The sequence below is a fragment of the Paroedura picta genome, chromosome 2 (assembly GCF_049243985.1).
Source record: "Paroedura picta isolate Pp20150507F chromosome 2, Ppicta_v3.0, whole genome shotgun sequence".
Taxonomy (NCBI): Eukaryota; Metazoa; Chordata; class Lepidosauria; order Squamata; family Gekkonidae; genus Paroedura; species Paroedura picta.
In genome coordinates this window covers 40,037,738-40,059,162 of record NC_135370.1, presented here as the reverse complement: position 1 = coordinate 40,059,162, position 21,425 = coordinate 40,037,738, and the positions used below count along the sequence as shown (strand labels likewise).

The window sequence follows — 21,425 nt, the reverse complement described above, 5'->3', positions numbered from 1 at the left end:
ACACAAACAGGAATGGAGATCTGAACTGTTTTATTCCAGTCAGAAGGCGGGAGGCATGTATGAAGAATGCATGTAAAGGATGCAAAAGTACAATGCATATTGCAATCAGCTTGACCAGAGCAGAGGGGGAAATGCTTGGAGCTGAAAATTAGCATCTGTAGTGAGATAAACATCCTATTTCCCTATTCAGCCCTGGGGGTCCATTGTTCTGAATTTGTGAACTGAATCACAATCAGCAATCTCACATTGTAATTTCACCTTTAAGATCAGCAACATTCACCTATATACTAAAGAAAACTGACTACAGGCATTGCTTACTGGACTCCCCTGTCTTGTATAAAGTGATCTATACAAACATACTCAGGCTGTATTGTTCACATCCACAATATATTAAATGGTACTTACATCCCGTGAATCAACAGCTGCGTACATAATATCCATCCAGCCTTTAAAAGTGGCCTATGTAGAATACAAATATTGATTATAGTTGTAGAAGTAATGGGCTTAGTTAACAGACATAAAGCATTCAGAGTAGCAAACGTATCTTTATTACACGCATGCAGGAAATTTTCATGTTCAATTCTGGACAGAAAGCTGTTTCCAGTGGTTTAGAATCCAAGTCTATGCTTCACTGTGTTTTTATCCTGTTTGTACTGCATCAACTTAATTTTTTTGTTACCGAGCTGCTGCATCGTTTATGGTATGTTTTATAATATTTTTTGTTATTCCATTGTTTATTCTAATTTTGTAATCTGCTTTCAGGCTATACAAAAAGGGCAGACTGGGAATACAGTAAACAAATAAATCAGTGGTCAGTCATGACATTTTCGTGTCTTTCCCTAAATGGGTATGTAGAATGAATAATTACTTACAACTTGAAGTAGAGCAAGATAACCAGCTCCAACGTTGTCAAAGTTGACCTTCACATTTTTCCATCGGGCAGGCTGATTGTTTTGTATAAGCTCTTCACACTGAGTTTTATTGTTAACTTCGCTGGCGTTAAACATCTCGCCTGTCGTGGTGTTAACACAATGGTAGAACTTGCCAGCAAACAGATTCACACCCATGATGCTAAAGATCAGCCAGAATATGAGACAAACTAGAAGCACATTCATGATGGAGGGGATTGCACCTATTAGGGCATTAACAACCACCTAGTGTTCAAATGAAAGAAGAAAACAAAACTTAATTCATCTTTTATATCTGAAGAACAGAACTCTACAACTTTAACGTGCTTATTTACAACTTGGTATTAAAGATATTTTGATCCCCGTACATGAGGAAACAGTTCACATTCACATAAAACCTTATTGTTAATGGTAATAGAATGGTAATAGAATGGTAATGGAATAGGCTGCCTAAGGAGGTGGTGAGCGCCCCCTCACTGGAAGTCTTCAAGCAAAGGTTGGATACACACTTTTCTTGGATGCTTTAGGATGCTTAGGGCTAATCCTGCGTTGAGCAGGGGGTTGGACTAGATGGCCTGTATGGCCCCTTCCAACTCTATGATTCTATGATTCTAATACGTAAAAAACCCCGAAAGAATTAAACTCTATAAAGACAGAAAGCAACTGCAAAAAGAAAAGAAAACCTGGTAGTAGTAAGATGAATCGTAAAATTGTGTGTGCCCTCTAGGAGGAGAAAGAAAAAAAAGGTTAAAAACCAAGAACAGAAATCAAAGTAGAATACAGTACAGCTATGACTTGAAATAAAGAATGGCTGCAGAGATGGGAACTCCAAATGAGCAAAATATACTCGCACATGAAACAAGCTGCAACCAAGATATAAGCTAAGCAACAGGCGCATTTGTGGTCATGCCAAGAAATCTTCACAAAAGGGTCAAGAAAAGTCCATCTCATTTTCCCACCATATAGTACTGTTTTGTACCTCACCCTTAAATATCCTTTAAAACCTTTCTAGATCTTTATAGGGGGAGGAAAGCAATAACTTTATCTGCCGATCTGCTGTTTCTTGGCTGCATCTAATTAATGAGAGAACTACAGCCCTTTAGAGCCTCTTGTGGCGCAGAGTGGTAAGGCAGCCGTCTGAAAGCTTTGCCCATAAGGCTGGGAGTTCAATCCCAGCAGCCGGCTCAAGGTTGACTCAGCCTTCCATCCTTCCGAGGTCGGTAAAATGAGTACCCAGCTTGCTGGGGGGTAAACGGTCATGACTGGGGAAGGCACTGGCAAACCACCCCGTATTGAGTCTGCCATGAAAACGCTAGAGGGCGTCACCCCAAGGGTCAGACATGACTCGGTGCTTGCACAGGGGATACCTTTACCTTTACCTTACAGCCCTTTGGGGGAATCTGGGTATCACGACTGGATTCTGTTGTAAACTGGGTATCACAAGACTATGCACAGTCCCATGTTTGTGAGACTAGACAAGGCTTTGTGGAAAGTTAACATCGAGACTGTGTCCCAACGAGTCATGCATAACATCCAAAGCCACCAGCTTAATAACTGCAATACAGTCATTGTGTCAGTTAAGATTAATCCTGATGGATCCCCTTAATACATTGTGAAAATATTTGGGAAAGAATACAGCAAAGCCTGGGAGGCAGCTATGTATTCAAGAAAGTTCAGGTTTTCCCCAGTCCCACCTACATGACATCTATGTTCCCTTCCCTATCCCTGGCCGTTCCCTTCCTACACCCCAGTGGGGCGTTTTGTTTTAACTTGAATATCATTGTAACAATCCCTATATCTGGTTATCTGAATTCTCAGCTCTCATTTTTTGGAAAAAGTCTCCAGCACTTAACGTTGAAGAGCTATCAAGGAATGGTGGATTTGGAGTGAGCTGCAGGTATCAGCCAAAGTTTCTGACTGCTGCCCTCTCACTGCTGGGTAAAAGCTTTATTAGTTGGCGTATTGCTTAACCGGCAATCCCCATTTCCCCATGGATGCTGCTTAACAGAGCTTTTACTGCACTGATTTTCACTGGACTATTGAAGTGTTACTCTTCACTCGATGGACTGACCTCTTCCTATTTTCAAGTGATACATTGAAATCATACATCTGTATAGGCTGTGAGGAAAATATACGACCTGCCTGTGAAAAATGTACACAGATGAATACTGTGCTTCTATAGAAGCACCGAAAAAAGTAGAACATGCCATTCAGCATATAATTAAGTGTCCTGATCTGCCCAAAGAAAAGAAATTAGGCATAACTCAGCTATTTTCAATGTAAATTTGGGATTGCCTGCCCTCAAAACGTTGAACTTTTCAAAATTCAGAACACACATAGTTTGTGATTCTTCATAACATATATATGTAGCAGGTTTTTTCATATGTATGCAATCCTGGAACAGCTTTAACCAACATACATTCAAGGAACCCAGAACATTTAAGTGGTTTGAAGATGAATTGAGAGATTAACCAAGATGACTGGGAAATAACTTGTTCATTCTGTAGGGAGGTTGACAACAGTGGCATGCCATGGAAAAGAAAATGGAGAAATCTTTCAACGTGGACTGCTTATTCCTTAATCCAGGGGTAATCAACCTGTGGTCATCCAGATGATTTGCTGGCAGAGGCTCATGGGAATTGTAGTCCATGAACATCTGGAGGACCACAGGTTGATTATCTACGTGAACAGTCTCATTGCGTGCAGATGTTATTTCAGGCTCATTCATCGCTGACGCTCACCCTCATTCCTTCAAATCGTGACAGGGCTCTTAAAGGCCTCAAAGCTCTTAACGTTCGAAGTGATTTAATGGCACCAAGTTCAGAATAGCCCAGAGCATTGGCTACTAAACTAACCAATGAAACCTGCAGGGAAGAAAGTAAAACATGTTATTGACATTTCATTGCAGCATGGATGTAAAGCACAAGTTCCTGCTATATCTAAGTATTATTCTAAGCTACGATTCAGCCCCAGAATTTGCCAGGTCAGGAGGAGTACGCTGAGAACACAGCTAGTGATGCATGAATCATGTGCAACAAATTTGTCATGTGCTTGACTACCCTCCTGTTTTAGTCTTCCTAGAAAAATCAGAAAGTGCATGGGGTTACTGGTAGGCTACTGCACATGATTTTGGGGGCATGTTTTTGGCCGACTGAACAACAGTATGTTATCTCAGTGACTACAGTCTAGCATTAGGCTTTCCCTCAGAATCATATGCTAGTGCTTCTCATTTTATAAAGTAACCTCTGATTATACTACAGTTAGTCTACTAAATCTCCATTGCGGTCTGCAGTGGGGAAACACTTTTAGTCATTTATTAAAACATTTATATATCCTCAAGGACACTTAAAATACAATAATAATAAAGAACCAAAAATTAAAGGAAAAACCCCTTCACAATACTACCTTTCATCATACCTCATAAAAAGCATTAGGTCCTTCCAATGACATGCTGGTCCTCTGACTGACCCCCACTGAGGGACATACCCCCAATTGGGTGATAGCAGTCCTCCACTGAGTGACAATCAGAGGCTCTTCCCACCCCTCTCCTCCTCCGTGCTGCTTCCTGGCATTTGGTGTGAGGAGGAAGAGCCAACAGGGGGTAAGCTGGGGAGTTGGGGCTGGGTGTCCAGGCACACTCTAACACATTCTACTGCAACTGTACCGGCCCCCCTACCTTCTTGGCCACTGGGAAGGGTCGTCCAGGTGTATTCTATCACAGTTGCTCCTGGCTATGGGGGGTGGGGTGGCTGGCTGTACTACACTGTGCTGGCCCAGGCAACCAGCCTCACTACCAGGCACGCACAATAGGCTTTATTGCAAGTTTTATAATATTTAATATAAATTTCGGGTTATCCCAAAATAGCCCTCTAAGAACATGAGTTCTTTATTATTACCTGTTTAGCTCAACAGGTCAGTATTTAGAGCAGTGGTCCCCAACCTTTTTATCACCAGGGACAAGTCAACGCTTGACAATTTTACTGAGGCCCGGGGGGGGGTAGCCTTTTGCCGAGGAACGTCGCCGCCACTTGAGCCCCTGCTCTACTTGCTTTCCCGCCGGCACTCCTGACTTCCTGCCACCCACTGGGGGCTCTGCCAGCAGCAGCTGTGCAGTGCCATGCTAAGGGGGAGCCCCAGCCATGGCGGCCGCCGGAGAACACCAAAGGTGAGACGGCAGCAGAGTGGCAGGGCAGCCCCCGAGGCAGCAGCCGGGGAGGAGGATGAGGAGGAGCCGCAACTCGGTACCGACTGATCCTCGGACCGGTCTCTGGACCGGTGGTTGGGGACCACTGATTTAGAGGATGCAAATTAGTACTACTTTTAAGTCAAAATGGATACATATTAAGAAATTCCACTTTTTATTCAAATAAAATGAAACTGCCTTAAAGAACATACAATAAACTTTGTCCTATAAGCATATTAAGAAGCCAATCTTATTGCTAACTCTTCAGTAATGTGATTAAGTATTATTATGATATGCAAGGAGGATTTAATTGTCAGGGGGAAAGCATGTTTATACTATATCATAGTTACCAGATTACTCATGAGGCACAACACTGAAGACATAAGACTTAAGAGGAAAATTCTATAGTCTGTTGACAAATGCTACCAGATTCATGTAAATATATGCTAAGAAACGTAGTTCTTTTGACACAAAATCTTCAGAATGTTCAATAATATAAAAGGGATGAAATGTGCCTGCAGTTTGGAAGACACAAATTTGCAGATTACCCCACATACGTACTTAGGTTTGTAGAAAATATTACACTTATCCTATGACTATTCTTTGCCTTATGTTCCCTTTTCAGTGGAAATGGACCCTCTGCATCTATATTCATATGCAAAGGAAATTACAGTAGTTGAAAGTCCTGCATAGTATATCTACTTGACATACATTTTTTTTCTTTTTACCTGACTTCACAACACACTACTGGTCCTAACAAAGTAGACAATAACTTAAGCTGACATGAAGAAGAGGAAGATGAAGACGAAGAGGAAGAAGAAGAAGAGTTGGTTCTTATATGCCGCTTTTCTCTACCCGAAGGAGTCTCAAAGCAGCTTACAATCACCTTCCCTTTCCTCTCATCACAACAAACACCCTGTGAGGGAGGGTGCCCTGATATTAGAAGCTGCCGCTCTTAACCACTACACCAAGCTGGCACTTGTGATACTTTATAGTACAATTTTAAAAACTGTTACACTGTTCCAAGTCCAAGGAAGTCAGTGGGCTTGGAATCATAAAACTCTGACGGGAACTTTTCTGCAAGTCTGAAGATTGGAGATACACATGAACATATGCAGATATACCATTCCACACACATAATGCACTTTCAATGTGCTTTGTGGAACAGGAAAATCTACTTCTAAAGTGCATTGAAAGTGCATTATCTATTGTGTGCAGAATAGGCCCTGGTCAAAGACTAGAGTTTCTGACCATCCTTGTTATGGTGGATGATTCACAGGTATTACTAATTTCTGAGCCCTGACCTGGATGGCCCAGGGTAGTCCTATCGCATGAGTTCTCAGAACCTAAGCAGGGTTGGCCCTAGTTAGTATTTGGATGAGAGACCACCAAGGAAATCCAGGGTCCCTACTATGAGGCAGGCAATGGCAAACCACCTCTGAACCTCTGTTGCCTTGAAAGCATTAGGAGGGTGCTGTAAGTCTACACACATGCACATGGATTTCTATGGTCCCCTGGATGGATTCCTAGGTGAGCAGTTAAGCACAGTTCTTTGTTCCCTTCAGAACTTTCTCCCTTCAGAAGTTAATTAATTAGTTACTTGATTTCTTAACCATTGCTATCAAAAATGTCTCGCGGCAGATAACAATAAAAAATAAAACCTCAGATTAAAAACATTAAAAAACAAGCATACTCCAGCAGTGAGGAAATGAAACCTAACCCCACCTCCTCCCTCTCTCTCCCCTCCCCGCCCCCCAGCACCTCAGGGGACAACCTCCCAGGGTTGCCGACTATTCCTGATACCAGTTGATCTTAAATCTGAATGTTTGTAAATATAGAGGCTACTTTAAATACCTTCAAACTTTAAATAAGATTCTGAAAGCCTATCCTTAAAAAAAGGCCATTCATTTATCTGCAACATTTCCAGACATTTAAAAGTTAAATCCTTTTGGTCTTCATCTTTCCTGTCTTTTTCATTCTTTCCTCCCCTTTCTAGAGTTGTCCCTTTGTGTGGTGCTGAGCGATTTAACAGTCGTGTAAATAATGTTATATTATTCAACAACTGCTGCCAAATGGGAAGATGCTCATGTGCCAAGGTTTACTCATGTGCCAGCATGCGCCCTACTTTCTGTTCATTTGAGGTATAATTTGTAGTATAATCCTAAAAACACTTTTGTGGGTATAAACCACATTGATTAGGCCTACATAGGATTCTCAGTAGGATACAGGTCTCTAAGATAGCTCTGTTAAAACTGTTTTATGAGCTGCTGTGAGCCTACTCCGCATAGAGCGCTTAGCACATAATAGCAAGCACATGAAGCCCCTTGAAGATTCTCCACATTGCAGATACAACATCTGCTCTTGAAAGCACAAACACATCTGCTCCTGTGAAGTTTTTATGATTCTGACAGAGAACACTAAAGGTATGGAAGGCAGTGATACTGAAACAGAAGGAGAAATTTAGGTAGCCGTAATATTTATCAATGAGCCTCTTGTGGCGCAGAGTGGAAAGGCAGCCATCTGAAAGCTTTGCCCATGAGGCTGGGGGTTCAATCCCAGCAGCCGGCTTAAGGTTGACTCAGCCTTCCATCCTTCCGAGGTCGGTAAAATGAGTACCCAGCTTGCTGGGGGGTAAATGGTCATGACTGGGGAAGGCACTGGCAAACCACCCCGTATTGAGTCTGCCATGAAAACGCTGGAGGGCGTCACCCCAAGGATCAGACATGACTCGGTGCTTGCACAGGGGATACCTTTACCTTTAATATTTATCAAGTAGTGGAACCTGTTTGATCACACAACTTAAAAAAAACACAAAACCCTGTTCTGGAGTGTTTTTTAGAGTAATTAATCTGACATGGGGAAATCAAAATAAATTTGTTATGATTGTTAAATTTATATTATGATGGTTTAATTCATGGAATTTATATTATTTTTGTATGTGTTCACTTTGTTGTTAGCCGCCCTGAGTCAACTGGGAAAGGAGGGCTATAAAAATAAAGTTATCATCATCATTATTAACTTGAGGGCATTAATGGTCAGTGCCTGTGCCTTGACATATACTGAATTCCCAAAATTATTCTTGCAATTGACTAAAAAAGTTTGTGCAACTAAAAAAAAGATGGAGAAATTTTTGAATAAATAAACATATATAAAACACTCTTTAAAAAATTGAAAAAAGAAGGCAAGTCACCCAAAGCCTACAAGGTCGCTAAGACTGATAGAGGAACCAGTATTATAGTTGTTACTATTGCTCTTTAGTGAACTTAGAAGGAAACTGCTACTCACACAATAGACTAGAATCCACTAAAACTGCCAATCCCCATGTGGGACCTGGGGATCCCCTGGTTTTACAGCTCCAAGGGGCAGAGATTGGTTCCCCTGGAGAAAATGGCTGCTTTAGAGGACGGAGTCAATAGCACTACGCTCTCCTGAGGTCCTCCCCAAATCCTGCTGTTTCCTAGCTCCACTCCCATACTCTCTAGGGATTTCCCAACACAGAACGGGCAACCCTAATTGCAAACATATTTTCACGTTCCCAACCCTGACCCTCATGCCCTATAATACTGTTGGTTACTTAAAGAAGTTAAAGTACTACATGATTGTTTAAGGCGGAATGATGGTATAAGTGGGCAGGTTTTGATTATCCAGTGGTTAGTTTAAGACTTAAATTGTTGCTTTTTAAGAGCCTTTATTTATGCCTGCAAGCAAAAAAATAAATTAAATAAAACTGATGGTTCCTGGTTCTTGGGCTCATTTAATTGGGATCAGCAGAAATTCGGAATATTTTTGATATTCAGTATGCTTTCTCTTCATGTAGGCCTAACAGCCTAATCCTATGCATACTCCTTCAAAAGCAACAGCCGAGGTGTTTCAAAAGGCTTACTCTAAAATAAATGTGATTAGAAGCCTTAGTGAAATATTTTTATTCAGTTTTCAAAAATCAGAACCAATTATCTACCAGCCATGTAATTCAGTTATTTTCAGCATTCCAGTTAACACAGAATTTATCTAATAACAACCTTAATTTCTGAAGTTCTCATTAGCTAATGCTTTAAACATGACAACTATATGAATAGTTGTTCTTATACATATTGTTGCTGGAAACACCTTTACAATAATGTGTTATATTCATTGACTATGGTTAAATGTAGACTAGACACCTAATAGAGATTAAATAATTCAATGTATGCCTGGCATTAATGGCATATCCAGCTTGGGTCAGTTTTATCTCCAAGATAATTGATGGAGAATTAACCAGTTTTGCTCTCTGGGAAGCACAAACACTAACAAAGACAACCCAAAAAATGCAAGAAATAAAATGTCATTTTTCACAATAGTGCCAACAATTTTTTTTTGATTAAAGTGGTTTAAAATAAACCTGCAACCAACATACCCAACAATAAACCAAAAAGCTGAGGCACAGATAAAATCTATTACAAAAAGATATATAATCCTAATAAAACCATTCTGCTTTAGTGCATGTCTCTAAAGGATTTCTGTTCTACATAATCTTGTGGAGGGCTAATTCCTAGTATTTATAGATCAAAGTCCTCCAGCCTTAAAATACTCAATTAACATCATCTGTAAGGAATTTCTGAGGGCTTGAGCCACTGAACCTTTCATCTCAAAGCTGAGCTACAGAATGGTAGACACTAAATGGTAGATACTACCGTACATTTAGTAGATACTATCTACTAAATGTTAGATACTAAATCTATTTATTAGAAGGATGCTTACTAATATCAAATTTTTGTACCCTGGTAAAATGTACAAAAAGCAGCAGCTGGGGGTGGGTACAATGAAAAAAACAAAGCATTTGTTTCAAGTGCTTACATCAACAATGAGGAAATCCAGCCAGCACCAAGCATTAGTGAAATACATTTGAAACCCATAGGCCACCCACTTCAGAAGCATTTCCAGGATGAAGATGTACGTGAAGACCTTGTCAGCATACTCCAGCATCGTCTTAATAGTCTTGCGCTGTTCAATATATATGTCTTCAAAGGCCTGTGGGGAGGAGAATCTCTGCATTCCAATTCACAAATTTAAATGATACTTTAAAACATGCAGACAGATGTAGAAATTCACTTTTGATTCGTTTTCTGATAGCACATTACCAAAGAATTACAAACCGGGAAAACATGTTTCATTTTCTGATCCCACCCCCCACCCCCACCCCATATCTGGGAACTAGAATATCTGTGCATGACTATCAAGCAAAACAGTTTCAAAACTGGGAATATAGCATAAGCTGGTTATCATATCTAACACAATGCACATTTTAAAATCTTTAATGATGTAAATAAAATGTAATTTAAAAAATTGTTTTGCTCACCAGAGCCCCGCTGCTGAGCAGAATCATAAACACAATGAACGTCTCAAACCAGTTGTGTTCAACGATGCTGTAGCAGGTTTTCCTAAAATTCCACCAGGTTTTTCCTTTGCTGTCTTCTATACTTACTTGACAACATGAAAACTTCTGCACACAACCTGTTGAAAATGACAACAGGTGGTTAAATAATGAAATATTTTGACATTATTGCCTTTCTGCAAAGGTGCCAAACAAGGAGTCCAGAAGAGCATCCTCAGAGGTTATGACTGATTAATCATATCATATAGTACAGTGGTCCCCAACCTTTTTATCACTGGGGACCACTCAACGCCGGGGACCACTCACCTTTTACTGAGGCCCGGTGTGGGGGGGTAGTTTACTCCTCTACTCTCAGCCACTGCCCTAGCCCTCTCTGATCGCTATGGTAATGTTTAAACATCCCTTCAAAATAAGATACAGACACACCACAACAATGAAGTGTGTTGTAAAGGGCTGGGGGGGGGGATGAAGTAAAGGGCCAGGGGGGGGAGAAGGCATCCTTCGGGGCCCACCTCCAATTAGTCAAAGGACCAAGGACCACATGTGGTTCGCGGCCCACAGGTTGGGGATCGCTAATATAGTACATAGAGTACTAAAGATCTGGAGACCAAGATGCAATGATAACACAGTCATAAAGTAGGATTGCCAAACTCCTGGTGGGTCCTGGGGATCTCTGGGAATTACAGATGATCACCTGACTACAGAGATCAGCTCCCATGGAGAAAATGGCTGCTTTGGAGGGAGGACTGTATAGCATTACACCCACCGAGGTCCATCCCTTCCCCAAACCCTGCTCTGCCCAGGTTCTATCCACCCAATCTTCTGGAATTGTCCATCCCAGAGTTAGCAACTCTATCATGATGAAGCTTGCTGGCTGACCTTAAACCAATCCCATGTTGTCAGCCTAACCTGCCTCACAGGGGTTACTGAAAGGATAAAATGATGAAGAAGATAATATATGCTGCTCAAAGGTACTTGGAGAAAGGGAGAGACAAAATTGATCGACAAGGGATCCCTCTTTATGGGGTAAGGTAGTGAGGGATGGGGCTGAAGAGGCAAATGATAAGAAAGCAAGACTGAAGTCCATTAGAGATAAAACAAACAAAATGGTCTGGGGGAGTACAGCTGTATATAGGGTGTTGTGTATTTTTGCTGCTGTTCTGTCTGAAACTTTGGGCAAGTAAAGAGGCACTGGGATACCAATACAGCAAATCGCGTCTGGAACGCCTTTAGGTACGATTAGCAATTGTTAAAACAATCTTACTCACTGTTAGGAGATTATTTCTCAGTATTGAAGTTGGCTTTCAAAATATTGAAGTTGATGTCCCTTGAAAAAGCCAAAGAGCAAAACGTGTTGGGATTTGTTGAATATAAAAGAATAAAGGACAATGGAAGTTTGAAGACTCCATAAAAGTTTTCTCTGTATATTTGATTTGCCATATTGGTATCCCAGTGGCTCTTTACTTGCACTGTGTCTGGTCCTTCACTGGGTCCTACCCCTCTTATCTTATTGTTGCTGTCTGAAACTTTGACAGCCAAATCTACAGTCCAATTAAAATCAAGGCCTTGTGTTGAGAACTGTATTTTTCAAATATCACCCCTACCTGGTGAGCCTGGTCTTCCTCTCACCACACAGAAAATTGTTTTGGGGGAACTGAGGTGGTTTTCAAAAGCCTTTTACAATACAGTGGGTCTGCTAATCAAAAGAAAATAAAAAAATCTCACAGGGTCTGGCTAAATGTAGAAACATTCCTAACTCAGCCAAACTACATCATATATGAAAAAGTCTCCCCAGCATAGTGCGGGGAAGGTTGTTTGTTTTAAACTCAGACAAGTGGCACTGAAGGATAACTTTACTCTCTGAAGCAAAAGAGCAACAAAGCAGGAGCTGTTTAACTAGTTACCACACGTGAGTTTAAAATTACCACCTCATGCCATTTTCCCACTCATGGTTCTCCACGAGAACCACAGAAGGTAGAGTAGGGTTGCAAGCCTCCTCCCAAACTATGCCCCCCTGCTCTGCCCTCAAAATCTCCAGGTATTTCCCAACCTGGACCTGGCAACCCTAGAAGGAAATTGAGCAGACATGTGGTAGGAAGGAAGAAGGGCTGTTTTTTGTACCCCGCTTTTCACCACCCAAAGGAGTACCAAAGCAGCTTGTAACATCTTTCCCTTCCTCTTCCTATAACAGACATCCTGTGATGTAGGTGAGGCTGAGGGAACTCTGAGAGAACTGCTTTGGGAGAACAGCCCTAAGAGAACTGTGACCGGGCCAAAGTCACTCTGCTGGCTGCATGTGGAGGAATGGGGAATCAAGCCCGGTATTGAGTCTACCACCCTTAGCCAGTACACCACAAAGCCTTAAAAAGCCCCTTCCCCTCCTTGGTCTTTTGTTCCAGATGACGATCTCTGAAATGGCTTTCAGGCAAAATAGATCAGGAAGTTTGGCCACAAAGTGGTCTGATTTTGTAGCATCTGAAAGTATATTAATACATAATTGGTTATATGCAGTTTTTGTCTGTCCCTGTTACCTTCTGTAAAACAGGCTTCTGGTTCAAGAGCCTCTTCAGGTTCAAGTTCTGCCTGTTCACCCTCTCCTGGTGGGGCAATATCAACAGTACTGCCTTCAGATGAGCTGGTTGCGTTACGTTTCTGAAAATAAAATCCCACAAAAAGAAGGTGTGTTTTTTTCCCTCCTCCTGTAAGTATATGTCACTCAAAAGGAGAACACTCTTCCATTTAATATTGGTAATATAGAGCAGTATGTTGTTTTAACTGTGAATGAAATCATAGCATGAAAATTACCAGAGAGTTCTTATTCTCTTGCTTTATTTTTTTTAACAATGGTGCAGAAAACAATAAATTCATATAAGAGTTGTTTTTATAAGCCACTTTTTACTACCCAAAGGAGTCTCAAAGTGGCTTACAATTGTTTTCCCTTCCTCTCCCCACAAAAGGCACCCTGTGAGGTAGGTGTGGATGAGAGAACTCTGACAGAACTGCTCTGTGAGAACAACTCTATTAGGACTGTGACTAGCCCAAGGTCACCCAGCTGGCTACATGTGGAGGAGCATGATATCAAACCTAGCTTGCCATATTAGAGGCGGTCACTCTTAACCACTACACCAAGCTGGCTTTCTCTAGTCCTGGCTGTATGTAGCAAGAAACCGGTGTATGTTGAATTCTGTTAAATTAAATTTAAACAGTCTGTTTTTCCTTTTCCTTTTAAGCACTAAATAAACCAAAATGAAAAATACAAACACATTTGTATCTTTAGGACTTCTAAATTTAGAGATTGGCCTGTTGTCCAAATGTTCCTCAGCTAATTATTCCACATGGGCCAACAGTAAATTAACAAATTAATTTTAGAATAAACACTATTATGTACTGTAGCCATTTTTACCACTTTATGTCCTTTTGCACAGAGGAATCTACAAACTCTGCCTAAATTTTATCTTGGCAAGTTGCCAGAACCGAAGAACATAATTCAGAAATGTTTTTGAAAAATATCTAGCAGAGCTGTGGTTGATATTAAGATACATATGCGAAACCTCACATCAGATACACTAAAGCAGGCTTTCTCAGGGGGTTTTGAATAGCCCTGGAAGAAGTTTTCAAATTAATGGGAGTTAATTAATTTTTAATATATTTTTTAAATTTGTTAAACATTTATCAGGTAATATGACCATATATGATCATGTTGACTCCTCCCTTCCCAAAATGGCCAATGATGGGCCTGGGGGGCGGGGTTCGGAAGGCGAAGGTCCCCAGGTGAATGTGTCCACAGCTATGTTTCCCAGCCATATTCCACATGATTGCACTACTTCTGGGGTTTCTTGAAGCCTGAAAAATTGTTTCAGGGGTTTCTCAGCAGTAAAAAAGTTGGGAAAGGCTGCACTAAAGGCAGTATACCTGGGGGGCAGGGGGAGAGAAGCAGTGTAATTCTATTAGTGGTAATGTGCCTCGTCTACACATACAGTGAGATGTAGGAATGAGGTTGTAAAACACCCAGGTAATATCTATTTACATATTACATAGGAACATTTCAGGGCTAGGGTTGCAAACTCCAGTTTGGGAAATTGCTGGAGATTTTGTGGAGGAGTTTGGGAGAAGAGCCCAGTGGTAATGTAATCCCATAAAGATAGTCCTCTAAATCTGCCACTTTCTCCTGGTAATCTGATCTCTGTAATCTGGAGATCAGCAACAACCCTACTTCATGGTACAAACAGAGAGGCATTTTAAAAGGTTCCTAATGTGGTAAAACTCTTTTCAAATAGAAAGCCAGCACAACAGGAAGTAGGCTGGGCTGTAACTTTTCTTCCTGATGTGCTGGTGTTTTTACTTGCAGGGAGCTTTGACCCAGGGAAACATTAAAAAACCAGCAATATGCTGTACTGCTGTCTCCTCTACCATTGAAGATTACATCGCCATGCTCAATTGGTGCACTGAGATGGGCTTTTAATGTTTTTATTGAGATGGGTACTGTTAATGTTTTTAGGGTTTTATTCATATTTATTTAAACTTAATGTACTTTTGTTGGTTTCTATTGGTGTAAACTGCCCTGAGCAGGGAAGAAGGTTTTATATATATATATATATATATATATATATATATATATATATATATATATATATATATATATATATATATATATATATATATATATATATATATATATATATATATATATATATATATATATATATATAATTCTTGGGTTTACAGTAATACTGCATACTCTGATATGTATTTTTTAATATGACCAAGTTTAATAGTGATTGGTATTTGTTTATGAAAATATTTGGCAACCACACTGACAGTTGTTAATACAAGGGGAGAATAATGTATACATTTTTCTATCATGATCAAATTACATAATTTTTTTAAACTGGAAAACTTTAGAATAAAGGAATTACTCAAGTCCTTCTTGAAGGCCCATGGAGGTAATGGCTCAACTCCTTGGGTCATAGATAAGACGATGGTTTTGTGTTGGGCCAAATGAAACGTTAGTTTAAAAGAGTTGGGTTCAAGTTCTGGAAAAAAGGAGAGGCCAAACAAATACTTATGCACAGATATTCCACATGGAGCAACAAAACCAGGAAAATTACTCCTCCGCAGCATGCTTTTTGCATGGGGAAATGTCTTTGGGTAGGCAGGAGCAACCCTGAGGCTCTGTTTCAATTCCCTTTGGGCTCTCCTTTTAAATGAGCAATTCTCCACAGCCACTGTGTGGCTGCAGGGAACACAATTTGGGTCCAGGAAATCCAGACTTAACTCTTTAAAAACTATTATGTTTACTTTGGCCCAGAGAATCTGATTAAAGCTCACCTGAGCATTTGAGATTAATCTTTATTAACTTTGACAAATGTGTCTGCTGGATTAACAAAATGACAAGCAGAAACTTCTAAAAATAATAAATATAAAATATTAGAATAAAGAACATAGGAAGCAGGATGATGGATTAGGTATTCAAATGAATGGCTGTATTAGTCAGAACTGCATGCATACAGATATCTCAAAGATAAGCAAGTACAATACAGCTTAAACTCTGTGTCCTGGCCACAGTATTCATGACGGTATTACTGATGTTTAAAATATATCTTGGTGGAATGTTATGTCTCAGTGTATTTTATTTAAAAAGTAGCAGGCCATTCTTCTCTTGCAAATCAATCTGCTGTCAATTTTGTTTTGTTTTGCAAGGGAATAGAAGTATGAAGTGAGGAATGTAAGAGGAGAAAGTGAATGAAGGCGATAGCGCATCAATGCACTATGCATCAATATCAGTGCTACACTGGTTTTACTGTCCCTTGTGGTATGGCCAAGACTCTGTGATAAGACATCTGCTTTGCATGCAGAAGGTCCCAAGTTCAATTCCTGACCTTTTCAGTTAAAAGGATTAAATAGCGGGAGATGTGAAAGACCTCCACATAAGACTCTGGAGAGCTGCTGACAACTGTAGCTGATGAGACGACCAGGAGTACCTAGTTAGAGATAATGATTCCCATCTATAAAAATGCTAGAACTACCAAGAAGAAAGGAATGACAGGAGAATAAATATGCCATGGGAAAGACAGAGGAGAGAAAGGAAAAGAGGGGCATATTAAGCTTGATTATATGACCCAAACAAGCTTCAGAGTGATTTTTTGAAAAAAATTAGTTTTTTTCATTTGTGCTCCTCCACTAATATACATTTTGACCATGGCCATAAGTCTTTTACCAGACAACCAATTAAACAGAGTTAGAATTGAGTTCTGCAAAAAACAACGGCAGCAAGCAGCCAAGGAAGGCCGGACCCACATTCCAGCTCTCCTTTTAAACCCGTTGTGCTGCAAGCCATGCCTGCACAGGTCTGTAATTGCACATGGGCTGGCCATCTTCTATCTGACAAGGCCACGTGAGAACTCGCCCCCTCCTTTGTTCCTCCGGAGCCCTCCCCGCCTGAGCAATGTTGATTGCGAGCCGAGGTGAGTATGGCCACCTTCGGATTTATAGCAGGTTACTTGGATCAGTGATCTTCCATGGATCAGTGATCTTCCACAGTTTTAGTACGACCATTCCCCCCCCCCCTCCCAAAAAAATATCACTTGGGTTTAATACAGAAACAATTCATTGTTTATGGTTACTTTACCACTATTATCTTCCTAGTTCATTACATTAATCAGGAGTAAGGGAATTGGTCAGCACCAAGGTTCACCATTTCCATCCTAAGCTCATACAAACATGCTACAAACATATCTTTCTTTAAGTATGCAAGCGTTATGTAACTGTGATGTTTTAGAATATTTTCCAAAGTAATCTAGCAATCGGCATTACAGCGTATTGACATCTTTTAACAGTGAATTGTGGAAACAATAGCAGGCAATATTATTTCCTAACATATATAAAAAAAGAACATACCTTGAGCGCAAGCATACTGACCCTAGTTTACATAAAGAAAGAAGTCTTGACAGCTTATTTTTTGTTACACGGTATTCTTAATTTTTGTTAAAGTTTTCACTCCTTCTTGTCATTACAACTTTGAACTTTGTTTTTCAAGGAACAAATTTGCCACATAAAGTCTAATGAAGCAATATCTAACTGACCAGAGGTAAGCTATTGGCTAAATGCCTCCTGGCGAAATATATTTAAACAATACAGTGATGCCAGACCTCAAGTGATGCCGTTAAAATCAACCAGAATGTATCTACTGACTTGTAGTGGGACGTTTCTCATTGGCTTCAGTATGAATAGTTAGCATCTTTAACAGTAGCAATGATTACACTCAAATATTCAAATATGATATTCAAATATGAATATCATGGATTGTAGCCATTTACACGAATACCTTAAAATATTAAAATCCTTAGTACCATGTTTAAAAAATGAAAGAGCTATAATTTGAAACCCTTAGAATGACTGGGTTTAAAAAAAACCACTGATAAGTATTCTCATTTTACCAGAAACAATTTGTTAGGAGTAGGGGAGTGTTGCCTCATTTATAACACCATTACCCCAATACAGACAGAATGAACTGTTTGACAACATTTATCACACCACTTTCTATTAGATGCTACTTGTATACTCATAGGGTTAGATCCCACCAGTTCTTTTCTCAGTCTTGCCCAGTTTCCCTCCGCATTAAATAAAGGAGCCATCTCACATAGTCGTCATCATAACCATTTTGGTGATCAAAGGGGATTCCCTCCTCCCTATTCCAGTAGCAGAAAAACTGGTGGGACCTAACCCATAAAGAAAAAAAAGATCATATTATCTGCAGGTACACATTGGAAAGCAATTGTTGATGATGCAGCATTCCCACAGCCTGAATCAGCAAAACAACATGCTTGACTAGAGCAGAAGCCTGTGCAATACCAGTGAAACCACACCAAGGGAAGAAAAATAATCACCGTTTTTATTTTTTAAAGACAATCTGGGGGTGGGGGGTGGGGGGGAAAGTAATTTGAATTATAACCATTAGATAGTGTAAAAATGATAATCTAAATCGGCATAGATGGAAATAGCCATGACTACCTTCACACTTAAGTCTCTTTTTGACCACAGTGCATCTCTTGAATTAGCCAACGTAATGATCAACACAAGCTTTGCCCAACAGCATGTTAGTAGGCTCATTTCCATTGTTTAAGCATTCTCTTAAGGCCAAGTCTTGCTCTCATTTGACTTTGCATGGTGTTTTCAACGGGAGCAGGAGCAGGCCCAAAATAAAGATGTTAAGCGCTACAAACCGCTTCATGATTCAGGTGACAGTAAAATAAACAAAGGGATTCAGCCATTATAAATTATCGTGAACAACACAGCTTAATATATCTAAGTTTCACCGTTCTAAATTGCCTCAGATCTTGACAAAATCTGAAATAGCAATTCCGTTTCTCTTGAGACAAGTCTGAATTTATCTGTTAAGCCATATACGGAATAAGGAGGGAAATGTTTCTATCTCATCTTGTTAAAATCTTCCTCTTATATTTTGAAAAATATCTCAGTTTACATGATCCCAGTGTTTACAGTCCGTAACTACGGAACTGGCTTAAAATCCATAAGCTTGAGGTGTTTAATAAAGACAGTACTGGTAATTAACATTTGAGATCTTGGACCACCTTTTACAAGTTTGTCAACTATACAATAATAGCTGCCCTAACTTTTCCAGTAATCACAGAACATACCCCAGAATCTTCCCAACAAGCCCTTGTACCATCTCTTAGAAATCAAAAGTTAAATCATCATATGACCGGTAGTGTACAGAAATGTACTTCAGCAACATTGATGCCAATCAGAGCAGGACTCTGAATCAGCCAATTAAGATCTGACAGTGAAGATTAAATCAGTCAAAAGTTAGGCTTTTTGAGGGTTGAGAGAGTGTTAGCCTAACAAGAGCGTGAATTAAAGATCTGAGGAGATATCAAATCTTTCGTTAAGGTCTGGGGAATTGAGTACAAAAAGGTATTACAGTTTGTCAGCAAAGGTTTGCAGGGACTGGTGTGTAACTAGGGTTGCCAGCTCTAGGTTGGAAACTACTTCTAGATTTTGGGGGCAGAACTAGGAGTGGGCAGGATTTGGGATTTTTAAAAATTGTTATGTTTATTATATTTATAAGCCGCTGCTCCCAGCCTGCCAGATGGAGATGGCTTCTCAGTGGGATATAATGCCATAGAGTCTGCACTCCAAAGCATCAATTTTCTCCAGGGGAACTCAGCTCCAATTCCAGGGGATCCTCAGGACCTACTTGGGGACTGGCATTCCTATGTGTAACTGCAGTACAACAGAGTCCCATATTTAGATGTTATTAACCTGGCTGAGAGGGGTTTTCCTCAGGAATGTCTTGTTTGAAGCGTAGCTCCTCACAGATCCTGGTTAAGTGTTATTATTTGCTTCAGTTTTAGTGTGTGTTTCCCCCCGAGTAAACATTGTTCTCGTTCACATTTAAAAGTAAATCATCTTGGACATGTCAATTTACCTCCAGACATCAGTCTTAGCTTGGGTGGATTTATAGTTCCCAAGCCCAGATTCGAACCCCTTCAACCTTTTAAAAATCCCCTCAGGAAACCTGGTTTGTTGGTGGAGATGGGAAATTGTACAATGGAGGGAAAAATCCTGAGCAGTGTCTAGCCACCTGTTAATCTGTCATACTGGACTATTATGAAATCAGTTTCCCTACATCCAGCTTTCGTCAGTGAAAAGTATGAAGAAGTTCATTTTGTAATGGCCCTGGATAGGAGGGCACACAAACGTTTTGAGAGATGCCGACCTTTTGGCTGGGAGTTGTGTCAAAGCTGCAGCAACAAAACATTTTACAATGTTTTCACTTGAGCAGGTTGTAAGCAGAGAGCCTTACATTTAAATTTAGCTATTTAATGATACACACTACGTTTCTGTGATCAGGCAGTGAGTTATCTTAACTCTGGTTACTTGTTTGTGAACCCATAAAAATTAGTAAAGTCTTGGGTAGCTAGTAAAAATGCTCAGTTAAAATGCCTCACAGCTTACTTATCATGGCTTTTGTTCCTTATTGTTAAATGTAAAGATTCAAAGAGTCATGGGTTGAATCCCACCAACAAAAGAGCTCCTTTCAAAATTCTTCAGCTGTGAAAACTTCTGCAACATAGGATTTCTTTGGCTAGGTTGTAAACAAGTGGTTAGTTTTAAAAATGAAGGGAAAAGTACTGGGACTTCTACAACCATAACAACAATTCAAGTACATGTTTATACTTGTCAGATGTTGATACTTCATTTTGGCATTCATCCTAAATTACCACCAGTAATATGCATATTTTTGGTACATATAAGAACCAACTCAGAGATCAGAAATTACCTTCTCTATAGTATACTTTTTTTTATTTTTGCGAATATGACTATGCACACTAGTCAAACACACTGTAAGAAGGAATCCCCCACACACCAAATTCATGAACATCCAAAACTACCTAGTGTTCAAATGAACACTAGAGGAACAGTCCAGCGTGGGAAAATTTGCATAATACCCCCAAAACATGTGGCAATTTAAAACCGAAGCAAACACAGAAACATAGACAATAACTAAAATTTCAAACTATGTTATCTAAAGTTCTTGAAAAGACAACATTCATTCTATTAAATATTGTATACCACATTTATAAGGGCTGAATCAAAAAGGGTTGTTTTTATTACTTTTAAAAACTATGCATGCCCCCTTTTTTCCCCTTGGCCTTTTGAGTGTTTGACATTCTCTTAGTTTTATGATTCATCTTATAAAACCTGTAGGTCATGCAGTAGCTGTTAAGGGATTGGATAATAAAATATGTATCTTGAAAATTCACTAGCAGAATCAAAATGTATGTTGGGGTTGCCAGTCTTGTCTGACCATGCTGTGATGTGAGTCACAGGACTCAACAGGGAGCAGCTGCACGTTTGGACTGTCTTGCAATGTACGGGGAAGGAAACATAGCTCAGTAGCATGCAGGCCAGTCAATATCCACTAGAGATTATATATGTA

At 39.9% G+C, this 21,425-nt stretch overlaps 1 protein-coding gene across 2 annotated transcripts in view; it reads right to left on the bottom strand.

The window, feature by feature from the left end:
• The window catches only part of LOC143829283 (sodium channel protein type 2 subunit alpha-like), a 74,333-nt gene that overhangs the window by 9,130 nt on the left and 43,778 nt on the right, over positions 1–21,425 (bottom strand). For both annotated transcript variants that reach the window (XM_077319856.1, XM_077319855.1), the window contains exons 19-24: positions 12,994–13,114; positions 10,427–10,581; positions 9,925–10,098; positions 3,650–3,772; positions 873–1,154; positions 406–459 (exon numbers count right to left, since the gene is read on the bottom strand). In XM_077319856.1, coding sequence (XP_077175971.1) covers positions 406–459; positions 873–1,154; positions 3,650–3,772; positions 9,925–10,098; positions 10,427–10,581; positions 12,994–13,114 — 909 coding nt within the window. The remainder of the gene's footprint in view (positions 1–405; positions 460–872; positions 1,155–3,649; positions 3,773–9,924; positions 10,099–10,426; positions 10,582–12,993; positions 13,115–21,425) is intronic.